We start from the raw sequence: 26711 nt of genomic DNA, 5'->3' as shown, positions 1-26711 counted from the left end.
GCTTCCCAGAGATGTAAGGGCAGTATGACTGTGCGGGCGGGTTTGCTTTTTTGACTCCAGGGTTATTGCTGGGGCTTGGTGCCTGTACTATGAATCCAGTGTTGCTGGAGGCTATTTTTTCCCCTTTTGTTGCCCTTGTTTTTTCATTGTTGTAGTTATTATTGTTGTTGTTGTTATTGATGGTATTGTTGTTAGATAGGACAGAGAGAAATGGAGAGAGGAGGGGAAGACAGAGAGGGGGAGAGAAAGACAAGACACGTGCAGGCCTGCTTCACTGCCTGTGAAGCGACTCCCCTGCAGGTGGGGAGCTGGGGGCTCGAACCGGGATCCTTATTTCGGTCCTTGTGCTTTGTGCCGCCTGTGGACTTCGTGCCAAGTCCCCAGCTGGGTTTTCTTGTAACAGTCCCGCGCGTGGCTCCGTCATTGCTCTGTGAACTGCAAGGGAGGAAGCTGCTCTAGGACACAAGACTAGACTTGTGGGTTTAAAAAAAGAGTAAACCTGATCCCACTGAATTGACATGGAGAGGAAGGGAGAGGGAGAGACAGAGCAGCTCTGCTTCCTCACTCCTGAGACTTTCCCTGTTCAGGTGAGGACTAGGGGGCTTGAACCTGGGTCCCTGTGCATTGTAACATGTGTACTCAACCAGGTGCACCACCACCCCGCTCCCTAAGCTGTTTATTTTCTAGACAAATGGGATTTGGATTTCAAGAAGCATTTTGTAAAATTTGAAGTTCAGACCTACATTTAGTATATATATAACTTTTCTGGGGTATGGAGAAATGTAGTCTTATGTGAGGTCAATTTTTAAAAAAATATATTTATTTTCCTTTTGTTGCCCTTGTTGTTTTATTGTTGTAGTTACTGATGTGGGATGCATTGGATCGACCTTCCCGTGGTGCATCCCGTGAGTACCCATTCATTGGGGAAACTGACGATCCTTCCTAGCCGACTGAATCCACATGGATCCCAGTCACTTTCAAAGCCAGCAACAAGCTCCTGACAGCTTTCAAGCTGTTGGTCCTGCTCTTCGAGTCCACCCTGTCCAACGTTTGACGTCTCGTCATCCAATCTGGTCTCCTACGCCTACACTGAACTTCTCTGTTCCAGACTCTTGGAAACAGAGTTGGCAGTCAGCTGAGGTACAGAACAAACACCTCATCACAGACCCCTGCAAGCGTCAACCCGGCTTTGACCTAGCATGTTATGATTGGGCCCTCCTCAATCGCTATCGAACAGGCCATGGCCGGTGCGCCACTATGTTCCATCGCTGGGGAGCCAGAGACGACCCAAACTGCCCCTGCGGCTCCAGACAGACTATGACCCACATAGTCAACGACTGCCACCTCTCCAGATTCAAAGGAGGTCTCGAAACTTGACATCAGGCTCAACCTGATGCTGTTGACTGGCTACGGAAGAAGGGCAAACGCTAGAAGAAGAAGTTACTGATGTCATCGTTGTTGGATAGGAAAGAGAGAAATGGAGAGAGGAGGGGAAGACAGAGAGGGGGACAGAAAGATAGACACCTGCTGATCTGCTTCACCACCTGTAAAGCGACTCCCCTGCAGGTGGGGAGCCAGGGCTCAAACCGGGATCCTTACCCAGTCCTTTGGCTTTGCACCACGTGTGCTTAACCCGCTGTGCTACTACCCGACCCCATTCTGTAACCGTCTATGTAGGTGGTGCACAGTAAGAAGCCAAGTCTACTGTTTGATGAGTTTCTCTTTATAAACATAATGACAAAGAGAGTATACAACATCAGTTAAATTAGAGACAGAATATGAATGGCTCCACAGCTGTATCTTGGAGCAAAAGAAGAGCTCATCCTAGAAACATTCACCTTTGCTTCCAGGTGGAGAGGTCATGCCCTGGAAAGAAAAACTTAGCTAGAATTCTCAGCATCGTCAGCACCAAATGGTCCCATGGCAATCCTCTTTTCGCGGGCAGTGCGCAGATCCTTGACAAACGACCTGGGACCTTTGTTTCTTGTGTTTAGGTCCAAGAGTAGGCTCTGTGTCCAAGGATTTGGTGCGTGGGGCTTCAAAGGCTGCAAAGAAATATTAACAGATGACTTTGTATGCCAAGCATTCGGTCTCCTGTGGAAGACAGACTTGAGACAAAACCTCTCTTAGTCATGGCTTGTCACAACTGCTGTCTAACCTGCTACAGCAAATAAGAAAATGATGCCCTACATTCAAGACCTGCCTCGATTGACTCCAGTTAGAATCTAATGTGAGGGGGCCGGGCAGTAGCACACCAGGTTAAGCTCACATAGTAGGAAGCCCAAGGACCCACACAAGGATCCCGGTTCAAGGCTCCCCCCTCCACTCCCCTCATGCAGCAGGGGTTGCTTCACCAGTGGTGAAGCAAATCTGCAGGTGTCTATCTTTCTCTCCTCCTCTCTCTATCTTCCCTCCCCCATCAACTTCTCTCTGTCCTATCAAAACAAAACAAAACGAATCTAACGTGAGGACGGTTGTGCCTCAGTTGCCCACTCCAGGCTTGGGCATCTGAATGGTGATCTCTGGGATGAGCCTGTGTTTTCTGTCATCAGACAGAGTAGGAAGCCCAAGGACCCACACAAGGATCCCGGTTCAAGGCTCCCCCCTCCACTCCCCTCATGCAGCAGGGGTTGCTTCACCAGTGGTGAAGCAAATCTGCAGGTGTCTATCTTTCTCTCCTCCTCTCTCTATCTTCCCTCCCCCATCAACTTCTCTCTGTCCTATCAAAACAAAACAAAACGAATCTAACGTGAGGACGGTTGTGCCTCAGTTGCCCACTCCAGGCTTGGGCATCTGAATGGTGATCTCTGGGATGAGCCTGTGTTTTCTGTCATCAGACAGAGTAGCACCAGCTGTGGGACACTCTTGTCGCCATGGCCGAAGAGCCTTATTCCCGAGGTGTGCTGACGTGGGTTTACTCAGAGGCCCAGCTCTGCTCTGCTCTGTTCTTTTTTTAGCCCCGTAAGCCAATGGATGGCCAGGGTTGAACTTGTACCTGGGTTACAGCATCTTTAAGAAGCCTAAATGGCTGTAATATCAATCCAGATCTCTGTATGACTTCCAGGAGTAAACAGAAAAGATAATCTGCTCATCCCCATAATGAATTTTTCAGTTTAGGGCAAAAGTAGAGATGGAAGTCAACATATCATATGTCTGAATATTTAAATGTTATGAATTAAGCTAACAATCCATTACATAAAATGTATTTTATCACCTACCTTGACAAGGAGACCAGGTTTGAATTTGGAAATTTCAGATTATCTGGCATTTCTTTTTTTTTTTTTTAATTATTTCTTTATTGGGGAATTAATGTTTTACATTCAACAGTAAATACAATAGTTTGTACATGCATAACATTTCCCAGTTTCCCATTTAACAATACAACCCCCACTATGTCATTTATCATCCTTCATGGACCTGTATTCTCCCCACCCACTATCTGGCATTTCTTAGCAGAACATAAAGTGCAGGAAGACTGGCCTGTGTGCCAATGATCTCTTTCCACGCCCAACCCCACCCTTCAGTGGGAAGACCGTACACATTTACCCAAGGGAACTCCAGACCTGTGGTGCCGGATCTCATGTTGGTAAGAACAGGCCCTGTGGTGCCCAATGCTGAGCATGTCAGTAATAGAGGGAAAATGAAGCTGGAAAGGCATTGGATCAGAAACCCTTCAGAAAGGCATTGAATCAGAAATGCTTCTAAACAGCTAGTAAAAATAATATAATGGGGAGTCAGGCGATAACGCAATGGGTTAAGCGCAGGTGGCGCAAAGTGCAAGGACCAGTGTAAAGATCCCGGTTTGAGCCCCCAGCTCCCCACCTGCAGGGGAGTCGCTTCACAGGTGGTGAAGCAGGTCAGCAGGTGTCTGTCTTTCTCTCCCCCTCTCTGTCTTCCCTTCCTCTCTCCATCTCTCTGTCCTATCCAACAATGACAACAACAATAATAACTATAACATAAAGCAACAAGAGCAACAAATGGGAATAAATAAATATTAAAAAATAATAATATAATGATGGGGACCTAACAGTGGTGCACCTGGTTGAGTGCATGTTACCTAATGTGCGAGGACCTGGATTCAAGCGCCTGCATCCCACCTGTGGGGGAACACTTCACAAACAATGAAGTGGGTCTGTAGGTATCTCTTTATCTCCCTCCCCTCTCAATTTCTCTTTCCTATCTTAAAAAAATGAAGTGGGTCAGGTTGTGGCGCACCTGGTTGAGAGCACATGTTACAGTGCACAAGGACCCAGGTTCAAGCCCACCTGTAGGGGAAGCTTTGGGAGTGGTGAAGCAGGGCTGCAGGTGTTTCCTTTCCTCTCTATTTCCCCCTCAGTTTCTCTCTCTCTTTATCCAATAAATAAATAAATAAAGATAATAAAAATATTAAAAAACAAAGAGGCTGCTGAGTGGAGGATTTGTAGTGCAGGCACCAAGCTCCAGCAATAACCCTGTTGGAAAAAACAAACAACCCCACCCACCTCCCAAAAAAACTATCTATGCCCCCCACCTCCTCCCCTGTTCCTTTGAACTAGGCCAGTGTCACATAAGTCATCATACAGGGTTTTGCTTCATGGTAAGTTACTATTATCATTGCTATTATTATAGTTGCCACTTAAAAATTACCAGAGCTTGCACTAAGTGCCTTACATGCATTATTATCTCCACAATGACCGTATGAAGAAGTCTGATAACTTATTACCCCTATTTTACCGAAATTACAGAGACTGGGTAAATGGGTAGGAGAGACACAATTCTGCTCGGTCTGCTTCCCACAATTACTTCCTCTGTGCCTCCTGTGTGAAAAGCAGTGCACTAAGAGCGTGAACAAAGGCTCAGGAAAGTCTCTTCCTTGAGGGAGCTTACAGTTTGGGAAGGAATATAACAAGCACATAACACACCATACAAAGCATGATGGGATAAAGCCTTGTGAAAAGCTGAAATGTGTGGCTACTGAGAACACCTTTGAGGAGGAAATGGAATGTGAAATGGGCTTTAACTAGCGTTTTGACAAAAGATGACCAGGAGATAGCACTTAGAAGGACCAGAGTGGGTCAAAGTGCAGAAGTGAACAAAGGCAAGGAAATTTAAATAGTTTAATTTGGGGAGCCGGGTGGTAGCACAGTGGGTTAAGCGCATGTGGCACGAAGTGCAAGGACTGGCTCAAGGATCCCAGTTCGAGTCCCGGCTCCCCACCTGCAGGGGAGACGCTTCACAGGCGGTGAAGCAGGTCTGCAGGTGTCTGTCTTCCCCTTCCCCTCTCTGTCTTCCCCTCCTCTCTCCATTTCTCTCTGCAGATGACATTAACAACCACCACAACAATAAAAACAAGGGCAACAAAAGGGAAAATAAATAAAAAATGTTAAAATAAAAAAAGTTTAATTTGTGGAAGCAGTATAGGAGGGCTGTCCTTTGCCTTCTGGGGCTTAGCAGCTTCTCTGTCCTCTGCTTGCTAGATATTATAGTTTCTCTTCAACCAAAGCATTCCCTGGGGAAGCAAAATGCCCTCAGTTGAGAACCACTGTAGTGTGTGTGGGGGGGTGGCAACCTAGTTAAGCACTCACACTACAGTGTGCAGGGACCAAGGTTCAAGTCCCTGCTCTCCATCTGCAGGGGGAAACTTCACGAGTGGTAAAGTAGGGCTGCAGGTGTCTCTCTCTATCTCCTCCTCCCTTCTCAATTTCTCTCTCTCCCTTTTTTTTTTTTGTCACCAGGGTTATAACTGGGGTTTAGTGCCAGCACTACAAATCTGCTGTTCCTGGTGGCCATTTTTTTAAAACATCTTTTTCTTTTTAAAAAAATTTTATTTATTTATTTATTCCCTTTTTTGTTGCCTTTGTTGTTTTATTGTTGTAGTTATTATTGATGTCGTTAGATAGGACAGAGAGAAATGGAGAGAGGAGGGGAAGACAGAGAGGAGGAGAGAAAGATAGACACCTGCAGACCTGCTTCACTGCTTGTGAAGCAACTCCCCTACAGGTGGGGAGCTGGGGCTCGAACCCGGATCCTAGGCCACTCCTTGCGCTTCGCTGCTCTACTGCCCGACTCCCCCCCCCCTTTTATGAATAGGACAGAGAGAAATTGAGAGAGGAAAGGAGACGGTGAGGAAGAAGGTAATATAGACACCTGTAGACCTGCTTCATTGCTTTTGAAATGACCCCCTCTGCAGGTTGGGAGCTAGGGGCTAGAACCTGGATTTTTTTTTTCTTTTTGCCTCCAAGGTTATTGCTGGGGCTCGGTGCATGCACTACATACATATCCACTGCTCCTGGAGGCCATTTTCTCCATTTTGTTGCCCTTGTTGTAGCCCTTGTTGTTGTTATTACTGTTATAGCTGTTGTTGTTGGATAGGACAGAGAGAAATGGAGAGAGGAGGGGAAGACAGAGAGGGGGAGAGAAAGATAAACACCTGCAGACCTGCTTCACCACCTGTGAAGCAACCTGCCTGCTGATGGGGAGCCGGGGGCTCAAACGGGCATCCTCACGCCGGTCTGTGCGCTTAACCCACTACGCTACTGCCGGTCCTCACCAGGATCTTTTTGTGGGTTCTTATGCTTTGTACTATGTGCACTTAGCCTGATGCACCACCACCTGTCCCCCTTCTCAATTTCACTTTGTCCCTATCCGATAATATATATATGGATCACTGTAGTAGACTGAGAAGTAAGAAGGGGGACACACAGGGACTGGGGAGACAGCATGACACAATGCAAACAGACTTTCATCTCTGAGACACCAGAGGTCCCAGGTCCATCCCTAAGAACTTAAGAGTTGAGCAGTGCTCTGGAAAAAAAAAAAAAGGGATGTGACATCTGGTCAGAGGTTAAAATCTAAACAGAAGTGTGACTGAGAGAGGGGACTGGAAGATCAAACAATCACAGAAAAGACCCTAAAGACAATGTAGTCTATCATGCATATAATTGTTTACAACATTCAACTTTTTTGGAGAAAGTCTGGTAAACCTGTAAGTCACGGGGCCTGGGAGATATCTCAAGAGGCCCACTGCAAGGCTCAGGTGGACTCTCAGCATCATATAGAAGCATACCAAGGTGAATTTTGGAAGCAAACCAGAATGAAGATTTTGGACAGACAAGTTGTGGCGCTGGGGGTGTGGATCGACCTGCCAACGCCCATGCTCAGCAGAGAAGCAATTACAGAAGCCAGAACTCCCACCTTCTGCACCCCAGCAACAACTTTGATCCCTACTCCCAGCGGACGAGAAGTGATAGGATGACGATAAGAGGGCTCTGAACTCCAGCTCCGTCAGCACCCAGAGAGAGAGGAGACAAGGAGAGGGACATATGGAGGTAGTTATGTTGACATGAGTGGCTTGGAGGGGAAGAGAGGATTGAGTCAGAAAAAAAAGGGGCAGTTATGTATAAATGTGGACAAATAGTTGTAGAGATGATGGTTGGCCCATGTCTACAACCTTAGGGGAAGTGCGGTGGACTGCAGTGGGGAGACTGAAGGTTCAGAATTCTGGTGATGGGAATGGTGTGGATTTAAACCCCTGTTGACATGTAATTTTGAAAAATAAAGATAAAATTTAAAAAAAATTGAAAAATAAAGATAGGGAGTCGGGCGGTAGCACAGTGGGTTAGGTTAAGCGCATGTGGCGCAAAGCACAAGGACAGGCCCAAGGATCTGCGTTTGAGCCCCTGGCTCCCCACCTGCAGGGAAGTCGCTTCACAGGTGGTGAAGCAGGTCTGCAGGTGTCTGTCTTTCTCTCCCCCTCTCTGTCTTCCCTTCCTCTCTCCATTTCTGTCTTATCCAACAACGACGACATCAACAACAATAAAAACAACAAGGGCAACAAAAAAGGAAATAAATAAATAAATATAAAAAAATAAATGTTAAAAAAATAAAGATAATAATAAAAAAAAGACTTCACAGGAGTATTGGTAATACACAGACCAAAAAAGAAAAGAGAAAAAAGAAAAAGTTATGGCTAATCAAAGAACATGAAACAGATGGAATTATATGAAAAAGGCAAGTAAAATAATCTATGGCTTGTTTTTCTGAGGATAACTATAGGAAAAGTTGTAGCTGCAAAAGGTGGAGACTAAGCTAGGCAGAAGAATTTGCATAGTAGTCATTGCCCTTACCAGCAGGGTAAAGAGGACTGGGTGGAGAAGAGGTCTGAACTGGGTCTCCAGCTTTGCTAGAAAGTATTCTTTCCCCACCCGCAGGGGGAGGACTTCATCAATGGTGAAGCAGGGCTGCAGGTGTTTTTCTAGCTCTTCCTCTCTATTCCCCTACCCCTCTCAATTTTTGGCTGTCTATATTCAATAAGAAATAAAGATAATAAAAAAAACAAGTGTTCTTTGAAAGAAGAACCCTGCAGTTAAAAATGAAGTCTTTGTCCGGTTCAAGCCCCCTGGCTCCCCACCTGCAGGGGAGTCACTTCATAGGCGGTGAAGCAGGTCTGCAGGTGTCTGTCTTTCTCTCCCCCTCTCTGTCTTCCCCTCCTCTCACCATTTCTCTCTGTCCTATCCAACAACGACAACAACAATAATAACTACGACAACAAGACAACAAGGGCAACAAAAGGAAATAAATAAAGAAAAAAAAAAAGAAAAAAAAGAAGTCTTTGGACTGGGGAGAAAGCATAGTGATTATGGAAAAGACCTTCATGCTTTAGGCTGCAACACTGTCCAGGTTCAGTCCCCAGCACCACCAGAAGCCAGAGCTGAGAGTGCTTTGGAAATGGAAAAATAAAATAAAATAAAATATAAGTCATCACATCTCCTTTGCCTCACCTTGGGTGGAATTTGAAGGAATCATGTTAAGTGAGATAAACCAAAAAGAGAAGGACAAATACTGGATGATCTCACTTACAGGTTAGGGAAGAAGGGCAGACAGGGAAAACAAAGTGAAGTTTCAACTGGATGGGTGTATTGCAACAAAGCAAAGGACTCTGGCGAGGGAGAGAGAAGGAATGCTGTTGGGTCCTGATGCGCGACTGTGGAGAAAGAGCTAAGTTGAGGGTGAGAGTGTTTTGCAGACACCTATCACAGGGAGGTGGAAAATTGTACCCAAGCACCAACAACTGTACTGTAAACCCCTTTAAATTGATAAAATCCTGTATTCTTTAGCTGGAGAGATAGAAATAATGGTTATGCAAAAAGACTTCCATGCCGGCGGCACCAAAGATCCTAGGTTCAATCCCCTGCACCGCTATATACCAGAGATGAGCAATATTCGGGTTTAAGGGAAAAAAATCATGCATTATTCTGTCCAATAATATCGGGGGGGGGGGAATACAGCTCTAGGCAAACACTAGAGACAAAACTAGCCAACTTTCTGTCTCCTGAAATCTCAATCCCCCACAACTTGATTTTTCTTTAAAAAAATGTATTATTTACTTATTTATTAATGAGAGGATCAGGAGGGGAGAAAGAACTCCAGTTACATGTGCGGCCGGGGATCGAACTCAGGACCTCATGCTTGAGAGTCTAATGTTTTTTTTTAAAAATATTTATTTATTCCCTTTTGTTGCCCTTGTTTTTTATTGTTGTCGTTGTTAATGGATAGGACAGAGAGAAACGGAGAGAGGAGGGGAAGACAGAGAGGGGGAGAGAAAGACAGACACCTGCAGACCTGCTTCACCGCCTGTGAAGCGACTCCCCTGCAGGTGGGGAGCCGGGGGCTCGAACCGGGATCCTTACGCCGGTCCCTGCGCTTTGTGCCACCTGCGCTTAACCCGCTGCGCCACCGCCCAACTCCCGAGAGTCTAATGTTTTACCCACTACCCGCACCTCCCGGACCACGCAGTCTGACTTTTCTACTGACTTCCACACCTGGCTAATCTGGCAGAAACCTGCCGGCCGAATCTCGAATGAGAGGGCGGCGCTTACCACTCTTCGGGGCGGGCGGCGCCTGCGGAAAGGGCAGGGGGCGTGGCTCTCCCCCGAGGGGCGTGGCTCTCCCCGGCCCCGCCCCTTCCCAGAGTGCCCCGCAGCCGCGGCTCCCGCGAGCGCTCTCTGGCCGCGCCGCTCGGTCCGGCCGTGCGGAGTCATGGATGCGCCGCGGGCCGGCGCCGGGCTGCTCAGGCGCGGGCGGCTGAGGCGCCGCCGTCCGTCCCAGTCGCACGGCGGGTCGCTGCTCACGCTGCCCCTGAGGCCCCGGAAGACCCGGAGGCAGCAGAGGAGAAGCTTGGCTTCCCGCATGGCCGCGCTGAGGGCCCAGACGCTGCCGAGCGAGGACTCGCAAGGCTCCAGAGAGGAGCCGGCGGTCGAAGGCCCCGGGGAGTCGCGCCCGGGCGGGACGACCTCCATCTCCCCCGCCGCCCGCGCCCCGCCGCCCCCGGGGCCGGCTTCCGCGCAGCCCGCGCGCCCGGTGGAGGCGCCGGTGGAGGCGCCGGCCCGCGTGGCGGACCCGGCGGACGGCGCGGCCGGGGAGCCCCGGGAGTCGCCGCTGCAGCGCGTCCTGGCCGAGCTCGGCCGCATCCCCAACAGCCGGCGGCGGGCCGCGCGCCTCTTCGAGTGGCTCATCGCGCCGCTGCCGCCCGACCACTTCTACCGGCGCCTGTGGGAGCGGGAGGCGGTGCTGGTGCGGCGCCAGGACCACGGCTACTACCAGGGGCTCTTCTCCACGGCCGAGCTGGACGCCGTGCTGCGCCGCGAGGACGTGCAGTTCGGGCAGCACCTGGACGCCGCGCGCTACGTCCGCGGGCGGCGCGAGACGCTGAACCCGCCGGGCCGCGCGCTGCCCGCCGCCGCCTGGGCGCTGTACCGGGCCGGCTGCTCCCTGCGCCTCCTGTGCCCGCAGGCCTTCTCCGCCTCCGTGTGGCAGCTGCTGGCCGTGCTGCAGGAGCAGTTCGGGAACATGGCGGGCTCCAACGTGTACCTCACGCCCCCCGACTCGCAGGGCTTTGCCCCCCACTACGACGACGTCGAGGCCTTCGTGCTGCAGCTGGAGGGGCGGAAGCTCTGGCGCGTCTACCGGCCCCGGAGCCCGGCGGAGGAGCTGGCCCTGACCTCCAGCCCCAACTTCAGCCAGGACGACGTCGGGGAGCCCGTGCTGCAGACGGTGCTGGAGCCGGGCGACCTGCTCTACTTCCCGCGGGGTTTCATCCACCAAGCCGAGTGCCGGGACGGGGCGCACTCCCTGCACCTCACCGTGTCCACCTTCCAGCGCAACTCCTGGGGCGACTTCCTGGAGGCCGCGATGCCCCTGGCCGTGCAGGCGGCCATGGAAGAGAACGTGGAGTTCCGCCGGGGCCTGCCCCGAGACTTCATGGACTACATGGGGGCCCAGCACTCGGACTCAAAGGACCCACGGAGAACCGCCTTCATGGAGAAGGTGCGCGTCTTGGCCGCCCGCCTGGGACACTTCGCCCCCGTGGATGCTGTGGCTGACCAGCGCGCCAAAGACTTCATCCACGATTCTCTGCCCCCGGTGCTGACCGAGCGGGAGCGAGCGCTCAGCGTGCAGGGGCTGCCCATTCGCTGGGAGGCGGGAGAGCCCGTCAACGTGGGCGCCCGGCTGACGACCGAAACGGAGGTGCACCTGCTCCAGGGTGGGGTCGCCCGGCTGGTGGGCGAGGGCGGCCACTTGTTTCTCTACCACACGGTGGAGAACTCCCGCGTCTATCATCTGGAAGAGCCCAAGTTCTTGGAGATCGATCCCCAGCTGGCCGATGCCGTGGAACACTTGCTCCGCTCCTACCCGGAGTTTGTGCGAGTGGGGGACCTGCCCTGCGACAGCGCGGAGGACCAGCTGTCCTTGGCGACCATGCTCTATGACAAGGGGCTGCTGCTCACCAAGACGCCGCTCACCTGAGCGGCGGCTCCCCAGAGAGGAGCCCGCAGTGACCTCGCCTGCCACACCACCTCTTGGTGGCGGCAAACTACAGAACTCGGGTTCTTACCTTGATAGCCACCTGTGCGCTCACACTTACCTGTATGATGGCCTCCACGTCACATATCTCAGATGGTCTTGGAGCAACCACTTTATTATCTAGGCACAAAAAGTAAAAACAGGAGTTGGGAAAAAGGAGCTACGTCTCGGCAGCAGGACCTGCTTGATGGTTGCGGAGAGCCATGGTCACCTTCGGGCGGCAGTGCCCTGTGTGGCACAGTGAACGCTCTACCTTTTCCTTGAGGCGTTGGAAGTTTTTATTGCGAATTTGCATCTTTTGGCTTTCCTTTCATCGGTTTGGGGTGAGGGTTGGGGGGGACATCAAGTGTCCTGTTTGTTACTGTGAATTTGTACGAATGTTAGAAAAGTTATTAAAGTATCAAAGAGTCTTTATACTTTCTAGAGTTAGATTATCAATATTATGCGGCACAGTATGAAGAAATGGGGGGGAGGAAGATGGGAAAAATTTACAGTGACTGAGGTAAATAGTAACTTGGGGTTGTTATAACTTCGGGGAGCAATTTATTCATGCTAATTAAATCCTAAACAGTTCTTAACTGGTAGGAAAGTTATGAGTGTATTATGCCTTTGAGCATGTGTTTTGTTTTTACTCAGTGCTAACTTGCACCAGTAAGTGGCAGTGCTTCCAAAAGTTGGCATGGGTTTGTGCTGTGTGTCATAGGCCTCAGTCAAACAACTTGTTGAAAGCTGCCCATGAGGAAAGACTAGTGTCGAAGTTACCTCTTTTTTTCTTTTTTTAATAAAATTTTTCCCCTTTATTATTGGATAGAGACAGAAATTGGGGGCAGTAGAGAGGGAAAAAGAGAAGACACCTGCAGCCCTACTCCACCACTCTTGAAGCTTTCCCCCTGCAAGTGGGGATGGGGGCTTGAACTTGGGTCCTTGTGAACTGTAACCTGTGCACATAACCAGGTGCACCTGGCCTCCCCTTTTGTTGTTTTTTAGCAGTTGCGAGAAACTCCCCCAAGTCCGGCAAGTGAATATTCTCATAGCTGGTGGAAAAGAACCTGGTGTCCCAGAACACTGGGCTTGGAGCCGGAGACTTGGGTTTGGGGTGGTGGCGGGTGGGCAGCTGGCTGATTGACCAGAGGCTGTGGATTTATCTGGTCATGCGGGTACTGTTAGGACTTTGTCATGTCATTATTTAGGTGGCATCTGGAACTTTTAAGACTCGCACTGTAACTGGTAAATTCAGTTCCATATATTTAAGACCTTTGTTACTTACTGTGGCGTTGGGAGGTGATACAGTGGATAAGGCCTTAGACCTTCAGCATTGAGGCTTCTGAATTTTATTTCTGGCAACACGTGTCAGAGTGATACTCTAGTTTGTCCACCTCTTGTCTCTCATTCATAATCAAGTTTTTTAAAAATATGGCAATGGTCCAGGAGGTGGTGCAGTGGATAAACACTGGACTCTGAAGCATGAGGTCCTGAGTTCAACCCCCGGTAGCACATATACCAGAGTGATGTCTGGTGCTTTCTCTCCCTTCCTATATCAGTAAATATATGAAATCTTTAAAAAAAATCTTTATTGACTAGAGACAGGAATTGATAGGGTGTGGAGAGACACCTGCAGCTCTGCTTCATGGCTTGTGAAACTTTCCCCTGGCTGATGGGGATTGGGGACTTGAGTCCTGATCCTTGAACATTGTAACATGCATGATCTGCTGGCTGTGCTACCATCCCTCTCCACTAGTAAATATATATATATACCCATTATCTATCTGTCTATATCCACCAGGGCTTTACTGCTCTGAAATCACTTGAGATGGAGAGAGAAGGGCACCACAGCACAAAGCTTCCAGTGCTGTAAGGACCCTTGCATGACAGCAGACACCTTCCCATGTAAGCTGTCTTTCTGAGGCCTTGTTTGAGAACTTAAAAGTTGCAAAAGCATGGGGGCCGGTTGTTACTGCAGCAGGTTAAGCACACATGGTGCCAAGCACAGGGACTGGCATAAGGATAACTCTGGAGGAAAAAAAGTTGCAATGGCATAGACGTTCATAAGATTAAAATGATGGTACAAGGGGGCCGGGCGGTAGCTCAGTGGGTTAAGCGCACGCGGCTTAGGAGCACAAGGATGGCCCCGGGCTCCCCACCTGTAGGGGGGTTGCTGCACCAGCGGTGAAACAGGTCTGCAGGTGTTTATCTTTCCCCGTCTTCCTCTCTCCATTTCTCTCTGTCCTGTCCAATGACGACGATAAACAAAGGCAACAAAAGGGAAAAAAATAGCTGCCCCTAAGAGCAGTGGATTCGTAGTGCAGGCACCAAGCTCCAGCGATAACCCTGGAGGCAAAAAAAAAAAATGGTACAGACTTTTGAAGTGGGGTGTTTATAGTTTTTCTAGTATGTTCCCCCCTTTTAAATATTTATTTGTTCCCTTTTGTTGCCCTTGTTCTCCCCTTTTTTAAAACCTGTCCTAAGAAAGCTACCTTATTCAGTTTTTAAAGGACAAAATAGCAAATAAAAGCTTGGGAGGCAGTAGAAATTAGAAGAATTGAGAGCGTGGACTCTTCACCCTTATGAAAACATTAGATGATAGGCCTACCTTGAAAAGCTTTCTGAAGGAATGTAGAGAATTTTAGTGGTTTTTGTCCATCTTCTGGTTGTATGTACACATATTTTGCTTCATCCTTTACTTTTTCCATGATCATTTCAAGCAAGAATATTTTCTGAGACAGCAAGTCCTTTTGATTTAGTGTTTGAATCTAGATCAGAACAAATGATTTTTTTTTTAAGGCTACAGGGCTGCAAATAAAACATTACAATATGCAAGGACTAGAGTTAGAGTTCCCAGTCCCCACTTGGAGGGGAAAAGCTTTGTAAATGGTGAAGGCAGTATTGACAGGTGTCTCTGTCTTGCTCCCTCTCTGTCAACCCCTTCCCTCTCAATTTCTGGCTGTCTTTATCCAATAAATAAAGAAAATGGACCTCCACACCACCACAAGCCAGAGCTGAGCAGTACTTAGGCTAGAGAAAGAAACAGTAATTCAGAAACAGTAGCAGGCTGGAAAGATAGCTCAGCCTGCTAGAACGTCAACTTGTACAGCTTGAGTAGTAAATACATCTTTGGGGGCAGAGGGAAAGGAGTAATAACAAACTGATTTTGAGGACTGGTTCATAAGAGTAAAAGGATTTTTTTTCTTTTTACTAATAGCTTATAATATATATAATAATACTATAATAATTTATATAATATAAACCTTTTATAATTTATTATGAAATGTTCTATAATAATTATAATAATTTACTGTATAACTTAAAATTCTGCTTTGTGAGGTGTTGTATATTTTCTTTTTTAAAATAATTTTTAAAAAATATTTTCCCTTTTGTTGCCCTTGTTGTTTATTATTATTGTAGTTATTGTTGTGGTTATTGATGTCGTTGTTGTTGGATAGGACCGAGAGAAATGGAGAAAGGAGGGGAAGACAGAGGGGGAGAGAAAGTTAGACACCTGCAAACCTGCTTCACCACCTGTGAGGCAACTCCCCTGCAGGTGGGGAACCGGGGGCTGGAACCTGGATCCTTACTCTGGTCCTTGCACTTGGTGCCACCTGTGCTTAACCAGCTGCACTACCGCCTGACTCCCTTCTTTTTTATATATTTATTATTGGATGGAGACAAATTGAGAGGGGAAGGGGAGGCACCTGCAGCCCTCCCTGCTCTACCACTCCTGAAGTTTTCCCCCTGTAGGTGGGCGGGCCAGGGGCTTGAACCTGGGTCCTTGTGCAGTGTGATGTGTGCACTTAACTAAGTTTGCCACTGCCTGGTCCCCACAATGTTTTTATATATAATTAAATCTTTTATTTATTAATGAGAAAGAGGAGGAGGAGAGAGAAAGAACCAGACATCACTCTGGTCCATGTGCTACTGGGATTGAACTTGGGACCTCATGCTTGAGAGTCCAGTGCTTTTATTCACTGCGCCACCTCCTGGACCACATGTCTTACATTTTCTTTCTTTCTTTTTTTAAATATTTATTTATCTTCCCTTTTGTTGCCCTTGTTGTTTTTCATTATTGTTGTTATTGATGTTGTCATTGTAGGATAGGACAAAGAAAAATGGAGAGAGGAGGGGAAGACAGGGGGAGAGAAAGACAGACACTTGCAGACCTGCTTCACCACCTGTGAAGCGATTCCCCTGCAGGTGGGGAGCCGGGGGCTTGAACCAGGATCCTTACGCCAGTCCTTGTGCTTTGTGCCATGTGCGCTTAACCCGCTGTGCTACCACCCAACTCCCATATTTTCAAATGATATGGTATCTGTCTGGGCTTGTAGAAAGTATACCTGTAGTGGGGAAAGTGTGTGTATATACTGAAGGGAAGAAAGGGCTGAAGGGCTGGGGAGCTAGCATGATGGTTATGTACAGAAAGAAGGACTCATGCCTGAAGCTCCAAAATCCCATCCCAAGCACCATCATAAGCCAGAGCTGAGTAGTGCTCTGGTCAGAAAAGAAACAAAATTTAAGAAGAAAGGTCTGGTACATGTGCTGTCCAGGATTGAACTCAGGTCCTTGCACTTGAGTTCACACTTTCTACTCACACTTGAGTTCACACTTTCTACTGCACCACCTCCCAGACCACAAAAAGAAAGGTCTGAAATACTCTTGAGAGTCTCTTGACTTCCTCTTGAAAATTTACCCTGTTATTGATCTCCTGAAGCATTTCTTGGTTTCCCTTATTTTCTAAGTTGAGTATCTTCATTGCTTGGTGAATTTCTCTGAAAGATAAGAGATTGCATGAGGGATGGAAAATAGAGGGCTTGGAATCAACTTCCAATCTTTTTGATTTTTTTTTTTTTTTTTACACCAGAGCACTGCTCAGCTCTGGCTTATGATGGTACAGGGGATTGAACCTGAGACTTTGGAGCCTCAGGCATGAAAGTCTGTTTACATAACCATTATGCTATCTACCCCTGCCCTCAAATTCCATTCTAAACTGGTTTTGCAGAACCTTATTTGCAAAAATAGTATTACGCCTTACTTATAAGGATGTTACATAGTTTGAGATGATGCATTGAACACCTCTAGAATAGGTACTAAGCCTATCTCATAAACCCATATATTACTATTTAATACAAGAGAAAAAGGACCCATTTTAAGAGTATAAGAGAGGGGGCCAGGCAGTGGCCCACATAGTTGAGTGCACACCTTACCATGCGCAAGGACTGGGGTTCTGCTCCCTACCTGCAGGGGGGGGGACTTCACATGAAATAAAGCAGTGCTGCAGGTGTCTCCCTATCTCCCTCTTCCTTCTCAATTTCTGTCTCTATCAAATAGAACACATACACACAAGGAAAAGAAATGACGGTATGGAGCTGTAGATTCATAGGGCAGGCACTGAGCCCCAGCAATAACCCTGGTGGCAAAAATAAATAAAATAAAACTGAGCCAAACAGTGGCGCAGCTGGTGGAGTTCACACATATTACATTGTTCAGAGACTTGAGTTCAGCACAAAGTGCAGTGACTGGCATAAAGATCCGGATTCAAGCCCCCAGCTCCCCACCTGCAGGAGCGTCGCTTCATAGGCAGTGAAGCAGGTCTGCAGGTGTCTGTCTTTCTCTCCCCCCCCCCCGTCTTCCCCTCCTCTCTCCATTTCTCTGTCCTGTCCAACAATGATGACATCAATAACAGTAATAATTACACCAATAAAAAACAAGGGCAACAAAAGGGAATAAACAAATATTAAAAAAAAGCAAAGACTGGAGTTCAAGCCCTTGGTCCACACCTGGAGGGGGAAAGCTTCACGAGCAGTAAAACAGAAACAGTGCAGGTGTTTCTATCTCCCCTCTCAGATTCTGTCTCTATCCAAAATAAATGCATATATTTAAAAATATTTGAAAATGAATTTAAGACATTTACATATTTTATCTGTTTAAAATTATGTACATTTTAAATGTACATGGTTTACAAGTTAACAAAGTTTATGCATATCTGAGCTACATTACAAACCCTATTCTTTTATAAATATTTTCATTACTAATAGGTACCTGATACATGTTACTTGAATAAATTAAAATCACCTGGGATAGGAGTTGGGCGACAGTGCAGTGGGTTAAGTGCACGTGGTGCAAAGTGCAAGGACTGGTGTAAGGATCCCGGTTCCAGTCCCCGGCTCCCCACCTGTAGGGGAGTTACTTCACAGGCGGTGAAGCAGGTCTGCAGGTGTCTATCTTTCTCTCCCCTCTCTGTTTTCCCCTTCTCTCCCCATTTCTCTCTGTCCTATCCAACAACAGTGATATCAACAACAACAATAACTACAACAACAAATCAACAAGGGCAACAAAAGGGAAAATAAATAATAAAAAATTTTTAAAAATAAAGAAAAAAAATCACCTGGGATAAATAACCAACTTGACTTTCGATATATATATATATATATATTGCCATCAAGTTTATTGCTGGGGCTTGGTGCCATTATTACAAATCCATTGCTCCTTGTGGCCATTTTTTCCATTTTACTGGGTAGTACAGAGAGAAATTGAGAGGGGGGAGAGACAAATACAGGTCTAAATGAGATTGAAGGGGGCTGGGCAGTAGTGCACCCGGTTAAGTGCGCACAGTGCTACATATGCACAAGGACTAGCGCGAGGATCCAGGTTTGAGCCCCTACTCCCCATCTGCAGGGGGGAAGCTTCAGGAGTGGTGAAGCAGGTCTGCAGGAGTCTCCCTTTCTATCTCCTCACTTTTCAATTTCTCTGCCTATATCCAACAAATACAGTGATACTAATGAAAAGAAGTGGCAGGAAACAGCTTAAATGTTTACTTTAGAACAGCTTCATGGCTCTCTAGAAGCAGCACATCCAAGAAGGTTTTCCTGACCCTGTCCCCTTGAAGTTTAAGGGCCACGATGGTGCGGCAAGCTTCTAATCGTACACCAGGTGCCTCTTCATAGTGGATAGCCCAGAGCAAGAGGTCCGTCAGCCGGGGACTCACTTGGCCAATCTGTCCCAAAGCTGTAGAGATAAGACAACAACACATACCACCAAACTCTAAGACTGAGTTTGCTATATATATCATAGCCCCCAAATTTGGCCTTATAATAATATGAAAGAAATGATACTTTAAAAATAAGGTTTTGGGAACCACCTACTCAATTAAGTATTGCACATGCTAGTCTGTTTTGAACCTTCCTTTTCAGATGACAATCCTCGTTAGAATTTTAGGGATGGTCCAACAACGACAACAACAATAATAACTACAACAATAAAACAACAAGGGCAACAAAAGGGAATAAATAAATAAAATTTAAAAAATTTAAAAAAAAATTTTAGGGATGGGAATTGGAGAGATAGCATGATGGTTATGCAAACAATTTCAGGTTGTTCAAGGCTCTTGGCTCCCAGGTTCAAGCCTCAGTACCACCATAAGCTAGGTCTGAGTAGTGCTCTGGCTAAGAAAGAAAGAAAAATTGAGGGGATGGCTTAAGTATTGGGCATCTCCAAAGAAATAGGAGGTAGGCGTTCCATCCCATCCTTGGCCACTATGATATGAGAAAACACTAGCTTACATATGTTGATGGGTGTGATGGAGAGCAGCTAATTCAGAAGACCAGTGTAGCCAAGGCAAGATCATGGGCAAAAAAAGTACTTCTGTGCTCGAGACCTGCCAAGAACAGGAAAAGAGAAGCAGCGGCAAAGACCCGCCTCCCAAGCCAAGAGAATTTGAGGTCAGAGTCTAGATAAGTGTTAGCTCTGAATCTGGCTGTTCTTTTTTGTTTGTTCCTACAAGAAGGCAAAGAGAATGAAAGAGACTACAAAGCTTCAGTGTGGTGGGGGCTGGACTTGAATCTGGGTCATGTACATGGCAAAGCAGCACAGTCTCCCTGTGAGGTGTTTCGCCAGCCCTGACCTGGCTTAGAGTCACGGTAGAAATCTCCAGAGAGGCAGTCGGGCAGTAGCTCAGCGGGTTAAGTGCACGTGGTGAAGCGCAAGGACTGGTGTAAGGATCCCGGTTTGAGCCCCTGGCTCCCCACCTGTAGGGAGGTTGCTTCACAAGTGGTGAAGTAGGTCTATAGGTGTCTATCTTTCTCTCCTCTCTGTCTTCTCCTTTCTCCATTTCTCTCTGTCCTATCCAACAATAATGACATCAATGACAACAACAATAATAACTACAACAATAAAAAACAAGGGCACCAACAACGACGACAACAACAATAACTACAACAATAAAACAAGGGCAACAAAAGGGAATAAATAAATAAGATAAATATTAAAAAAAAATCCAATGACGACAACAACAATAATAACTACAACAATAAAATAACAAGGGCAACAAAAGGGAATAAATAAATAAAATAAATATTTTAAAAAAACAAGGGCAACAAAAGGGAAAATTAATTAATTAATCTAAAAAAAAACAATCTCTAGATAAAGCCAGTACATACAACAGTGGAGACTTAACTGAAACTCAACACCTACTTCTGTTGGCAACTGCCAGAAATTGTCTTAACACTTGTTTTTTTTTTTTTTTTAAATACTTGGTCTTAACAAGTTTGGCAGACATGTAGATTTTAGGATCTTTAGTTGAAAATTAAGAAAAAAGTGGTCTGGGAGGTGGCACAGTGGATAAAGCATCGGACTCTCAAAGATGAGGTCCTGAGTTCAATCCCCGGCAGCACATGTACCAGAGTGATGTTTGGTTCTTTCTCTCTCTCTTCCTGTCTTTCTCATTAATAAATAACTAAAACCTCTTTAAAAAAAGAAAATTAAGAAAAAGGATAATCTTGGGTTCAACTTGCCAGAGAACAGGATTTTCATGCCACCAGTATTGTTGCTGGAGCACAATGCCTACATGTCAAAGCCACTGCTCCTAGTGGCATTTTTTTTTCTTTAGAAGTTGAGGGAGGGTAAAAGGGTGAGAGAGAGAGAGAGAAAGAGGCAGGCCTGCAGCACTGCTTCACCATTCATGAAGCTCCCCACTCCATGTGGGGGACAGGGACTTGAACCCTAGTCATCACACACGGTGATGTATGCTTTATAGGGTGCATCACCCACTCCCACTGGTCTCTTTTTCTCTCCTTATATCATATATCATATATATATATATATATATATATATATATATATATATATATATATATATATTTGCCTCCAGGGTTATGGCTGGGGCTTGGTGCCTGGACTATGAATCCATTGTTTTTTCTCATTTTTGTTGCCCTTGTTATTGTTATTATTGTTAATGTTATTGCTGGGGTTTTTTTGTTGTTGTTGGATAGGACAGAGAGAAATCATGAGGGGAAGATAGAGAGGGAGAGAGAAAGATAGGCACCTGCAGACCTGCTTCACCGCCTGTCAAGTGACCTCCATGCAGGTGGGGATTCATGGGCTTGAACCAAGATTCTGACACTAGTCCTTGCGCTTTGCATCATGTGCGCTTAACCCGATGCATTACTGCCCGGCCCCTAAAAATAAATCTTAGAATAAGGAGGAGGAGTAAAAGGAGGAGGAGAAGGAGAAAATAACTTAATTTCCCAGACAAGGAACAAGGAGTTACGGCCATCCCGCTACACTCCACCCCATTCCTGGAGAGATTTTAGGGATCAGTTAAACTAGTAAAAGGGAAAGTATTATACCTCGAATGGCAAAGGCCTTGATTTTCCAGGATGGATCTTTCTGTAGCAGATTCAGAAGGCATTCAGTGACCTGGGATAGATAAAAGGCAGTGTTGAAGGGAGATAGATGTCCAGCGCCAAAATGAACCAAAGATAGGATGGGACTGCTCTTGTGTCCAAAATGTGCTTTAAATGGAAAGTGACCCATCAATTTGTTGATGAATAAACTGAAGTCTAAAATATTAGCCTACAGACATAGCATGTTGACTGAATTTTCTCATTTGTAGACTGATTGCTCAGTTTATAGAGCCATAAATCTAACACAGCCTTATAGCTTACTGGAGCCCAAGTTATAAGTGGGGGGTTATAACTTGACTCATTGGAGCGGATTCTAAAGCCCCATCTTACTCATGCAGTGAGAAACTAGCTGACTGAAGTGAGGTTCAGGATTCAGGAATGTGCTCTCGAGTGCAGTGTGGGCGGCCTTGACTGATGACACTTGTATGCCCTCTTACCTCCCTGGTTCTCATCTCTCAGTATGTGTCTCCAAAGAATGATGAATAAGTGAAACTGAAGGTACTGCCCTCTTGGGTTCACCAGGTAAGACAGGAATGTCTTCCTTAACTCACCATCTTGTCACAGATCTGCAGGGCACCTGCTGCCACGCAGGCTGCCTGCCGAACTGCCGTGAAGTTATCAGAGAAGCAGTTCAGGAAGTTTGGGAGAAGCTTGGCAGTCATGAGCTTCAGCTCACCAATCAGGGTGAGGGCTTCCACACGCTCCTGGGAATTTCCTTGGCCCAGCTTCATTCTGTAAACCACAGGTGTTTTGCGTTCCCTTCATAAACTTTTGGTTTCTCCCATATCCCCTCTGCCAGACGTGTTTCCCAGAATACAGTCCAACTTCTGCTCTCCATTATCTACCTCCACCCTTTGCTAGTCAGCTGTAGTGCTCACTGAGGAGAGTTTCACTGGGTAGAGATCTCATGAATGCCAATTATCTCACATATATGAGCGAGGCACTAAACTATGATGAATGAAGAAGGGAAACTCGTGCGCCTCTTGTTACGAATCTCCACTTCCCTCGTGGGCCATGCTCATTTCTATATGTGACCCCTAGCCTGGACTATCTTCCCTAGATATTCTGATTTATCTTTATGAAACTTGACCATAGTGTGTGTGTGTGTCTGTCTTTCCTGTATAGTCAGAATCACGTCAGACTTTTGAAATCCCTCCAATATCCAAAACTACTTCACAACTAATAATTCTTAGCCACATTGTTAGTGTTTGTAGGAAGTGTAAACTTTTCATTTTATTTTGAAATATTTTGCAGCGGGATTTTGGTAAGAAACATAGTGAACGGCTTAAAGGGCCTGGGTGGTGGTGCACCTGGTTGAGGACACATTACAATGTGCAAGGACCCAGGTTTGAGCCCCTAGTCCCCATCTGCAGGGGGAAACCTTTGCAAGTGGTGAAGCAATGTTGCAGGTGTCTCTCTGTCTCTCTCCTTTTATCACCCTCTTGATTTCTGGTTGTCTATCCAGTAAATAAATAAAGATAAAACAAAATAAAAAAAAATAAGAGCAGTTTAACAAATGCTGGCTGACCAGATTCCAGGTCCCCTGGACACTTGTAGCTCACAGTCATATGTGTTTTTAGTTTCCCACCTCACCGTAATGTGTTTTTAGTTTCCCACCTCACCGTAATGTGTTTTTAGTTTTCCACCTCACCGTCATATGTGTTTTTAATTTCCCACCTAACCGTCATATGTGTTTTTAGTTTCCCTGAACACTTTCACAAGTGGAAAAGTTCCTCTCTTCATGCTGCCTAGTTCTTACCTGATTATGTCATGCACCTCCTTCCCAAGGTTCATTTTCCCCAGGGTTTGAGCAGCTGCTTGTCTCACATCCTTATTCCAGTCACTCCACATCAGCTCAACCAGCTTATGCTTCATATCCTATATAAGTAGGTAGATTTACTGTCTACCACTTACTGAATGTGCAAAGTCTCACCCCAGGACGACTCAATCAGAACCTGCATTTTTGTGTTGAACCACAGTAACTTTTTTTTCCTTTTAATCCCAGATAGAGACAAACATGATTAGAGGGAGAGTGCGTGTCTCTCCAGCATATGCAAAGAATAAACAGTGCTTACTTCTCACGGGCCATTCTGGAGGTGTGCAGTGTAGAAGGAAAAGCTACAGTAGCACACCCCACTAGGGAAAGGTTGGGGGTATGGATCGACCTGTTAACACCCATGTCTAGCGGAGAAGTGACTATAGAAGCCAGACCTCTGAACTTCTGCACCCCATAGTGATCTTTGGTCCATATTCCCAGAGGGATAGAGAAATAGGGAAGTTCCCAATGGAGGGGGAATGGGATACGGAACTCTGGTGGTGGAAACTGTATGAATTGTACCCTTCTGTCCCCCATTGCCGACTATTATTAAATCACTAATTAAAAAATTGAAAAATAAGAGAAAAGAGCAGAACTTGGACTGGGTTTGGTGTATTGCACCAAAGTAAAAGACTCTGAGGTGGGGGGAGGTTTCCGATCCTAAAACATGATGGCAGAGGAGGACCTAGTGGGGGTTGAATTGCTATGTGGAAAACTGCGAAACATCATGTATGTAAAACAAACTACTGTATTTTACTGTTGGCTGTAAACCACTAACCCCCCCACCCCCAGTAAAGAAAAAAAAATACAGTGGCACCTAGGGAGAAAGGTAAAGTCTGAATTGAGAGTGTGGGAGATAGCACAGGGGACTTGCATGCCCTGCTGGTCCTTAGGTTAAATCCACAGCACTGTCATATGTCAGAGTTGGGCAGTGTTCTAGTCTCTGAAAAGTTAAAAAAAAAAAAAAAAAGCAGGGGTGGGGGAGGAGGCTGGGCAATGGTGCACACAATTAAAGGCACAGAGTACTATGCACAAGGACCAGAGCAAGGATCTGGGTTCAAGCCCCTGCTTCCCACCTGCAGCAGGAACTCTTCACAAGTGGTGAATCAAGTCTTCAGGTATCTATCTTCCTCTCTATACCCCCTCCTCAATTTCTCTCTGTCCTATAGAATAAAATGGAAGGAGGGGGAAGAGGAAAAAATGGCCATCAGGAGCAGTGGATTCATAGTGCCAGCACTGAGCCCCTGTGATAACCATGGAGGCAAAAAAGAAAAAAAAAATCCCACTTGGGACCAGAAAGACAGCTCACTTGGGAGGGTGCCTGCTTTGTTATGTGCTCATCCCAGCCCCCACTGCAATGGGGGAAGAAGCTTCAGTGCTCTGTTATCAGGAGTAAGAGGTAGCAGGGTGGGGACAGAGGTCTTTTAGGTAAGAATGCCGTTGTTTTAGATAGCAGCAAATAAATAAGTAAATAAATAAAAATTTTAAAATCCCAGCTTTGTTTAGACATTTAGTTTTGGAAACAGAACAAGAAAGCTTACCAAACTGACACTTGCATTAATCCAGGAGAGAGCCCGGCAAGCCATAATCCTGTCCTTCCACTGGCGGCTGTTCAACTCCACAGCAAGCATGGTCTTTATCAGGGTCTGAGTAAGTGGGATTTCCATGTGATGTATGGAACTTCATGATTTCATGATTGTTTTTAGTAACACAGGCACCTCAAAGGGGTTACACCTAACATGACATCCAGGTTAGTTTCACAGTGCACAAATGCCTATGTCTAGCAGACAGCGGGGTTGCCAGACCTAGACACTATTCCATCAGAGCCAACTGATTTATGGGCTCATAAATCAGGGAACAAAATACTAGCTTAATAATAATAAGAGTGGAGAATTGGGATGTTTCTTTAGGTAACTGAGCAAACAAAAGGTGAGTAAGGGGCCCAGTGAATGATGTACTGAACTCACATGTGGGGAAGGGGAAGGGGCCCAGTGAATGATGTACTGAACTCGCATGTGGGGAAGGGGAAGGGGCCCAGTGAATGATGTACTGAACTCGCATGTGGGGAAGGGGAAGGGGCCCAGTGAATGATGTACTGAACTCGCATGTGGGGAAGGGGAAGGGGCCCAGTGAATGATGTACTGAACTCGCATGTGGGGAAGGGGAAGGGGCCCAGTGAATGATGTACTGAACTCGCATGTGGGGTCCCAAGTTGATCTCTAACATTCCATGTGCCAGAATGAAGCTCTGGTTCCCTCTCTTCCACACTTCTACTCCACCCCCCCATCTCCTGATAAATGTTGTAAAACAAACAAACAAACAAAGCAAAGAAAGTTCCTGGAACCTCCTCTCTCTTGTTTATTCATTTATTTATTTATATTATTGGATATAGACAGAGAAGTTGGGGGGGGGGAGGAGATAGAGAGTGAGAGAGACAGAAAGACACCTATAGCACTGTTTTACCATTCGTGAAACATTCCCCATGCAGGTGGGTACCAGGGGCTTGAACCTGCCTCCTTTAGCATTGTATATGTGTGCACTTAACCAGGTGTGCCACTGCCTAGAACCTTCTCTATCCCAGAAATGATTTGTCTATGCCTCAACTTTCATACTTCTACTGAAGGTAAACACCACTGTAGGCCTGTGCAGTTTTCAGTGGTAAAATTCTAGCAGAAGCAGTTTCATCACATTATAACTTTTTTCCATACTCAGCTAAAAAGACAAGAAGGCCTCTCTCTCTAGGGATATAGCTTAATAATGAAGCAAGTGCTTCATGTGTGTGAAGCCCTGGGTTTAACCCTTGGTACAAAACAAAACAAACAAACAAACAAACAAACTCACATGCAACCCACTTGTAAAGACCTTTTAAAACTAATTTAATAGGATGGAGAAGAATTGAGAGGGGAGGGGGAAAGAGAGAGAAGCAGAGAGATACCTGCAGACCTGCTTCACTGCTTGTGAAGTTTTCTCCCTACAGGTAGGGACTGGGGGCTTGAACCTGGGTCCTTGTGCATGGTAAAGTGCACTTAACCAGGTGCACCCACCGCTGTCCGGCCCCACAATCCACTTTACAAACCAGCTCACCCATTTTGAGTCTAGATTTACCTATGCTTGATATCACCCTACCCAAATGACTGCGTTTTTTGTTTGTTTGCTTGTTTTTGTTTTTAATGAAAGAGAGACAGAAAGAGACAGAGCTAAAGACAGGCCAGGGCTCTGCTCAGTTCTGGCTTATGATGGTGCTGGGGATTGAAGCTGGCACCTCAGAGCCTCAAGCATGAAAGTTTTTGCATAACCATTATGCTGTCTCCCAGCCCTCATTTTTTTTTTTTATATGCACTGATCTCAAAGACTCCAAGCTTGTTTTTCCTTGACGCTGTCAT

General features: G+C 46.4%; 2 protein-coding genes across 2 annotated transcripts in view; one reads left to right on the top strand and one right to left on the bottom strand.

Moving 5' to 3' along the window:
• Positions 1-1702: 1702 nt before the first annotated feature.
• The window catches only part of HEATR4 (HEAT repeat containing 4), a 41231-nt gene continuing 16222 nt past the window's right edge, over positions 1703-26711 (bottom strand). The window contains exons 8-17 of the mRNA XM_060175528.1: positions 24870-24974; positions 23272-23390; positions 22064-22244; positions 21456-21525; positions 18648-18837; positions 16523-16601; positions 14432-14591; positions 12969-12974; positions 11903-11961; positions 1703-2045 (exon numbers count right to left, since the gene is read on the bottom strand). Of these exons, the coding sequence (XP_060031511.1) occupies positions 1881-2045; positions 11903-11961; positions 12969-12974; positions 14432-14591; positions 16523-16601; positions 18648-18837; positions 21456-21525; positions 22064-22244; positions 23272-23390; positions 24870-24974 (1134 nt within the window). The 3' untranslated portion in view covers positions 1703-1880. The remainder of the gene's footprint in view (positions 2046-11902; positions 11962-12968; positions 12975-14431; positions 14592-16522; positions 16602-18647; positions 18838-21455; positions 21526-22063; positions 22245-23271; positions 23391-24869; positions 24975-26711) is intronic.
• On the top strand, positions 9952-12253 carry RIOX1 (ribosomal oxygenase 1). Its single transcript, XM_007521754.3, has one exon. It carries the CDS (start codon positions 10018-10020, stop codon positions 11782-11784), a length of 1767 nt encoding a protein of 588 aa, XP_007521816.2. The 5' UTR covers positions 9952-10017; the 3' UTR covers positions 11785-12253.

The sequence above is a fragment of the Erinaceus europaeus genome, chromosome 16 (genome assembly GCF_950295315.1).
Source record: "Erinaceus europaeus chromosome 16, mEriEur2.1, whole genome shotgun sequence".
Classification (NCBI taxonomy): domain Eukaryota; kingdom Metazoa; phylum Chordata; class Mammalia; order Eulipotyphla; family Erinaceidae; genus Erinaceus; species Erinaceus europaeus.
The sequence above is the reverse complement of the archived record's forward strand: the minus strand, read 5'-3'. Positions and strand labels throughout refer to the sequence as shown.

Bases quoted from the DNA above. Each gene is read 5' to 3' on its own strand.
- RIOX1 (XM_007521754.3), top strand. From the start codon at position 10,018: ATGGATGCGCCGCGGGCCGGCGCCGGGCTGCTCAGGCGCGGGCGGCTG.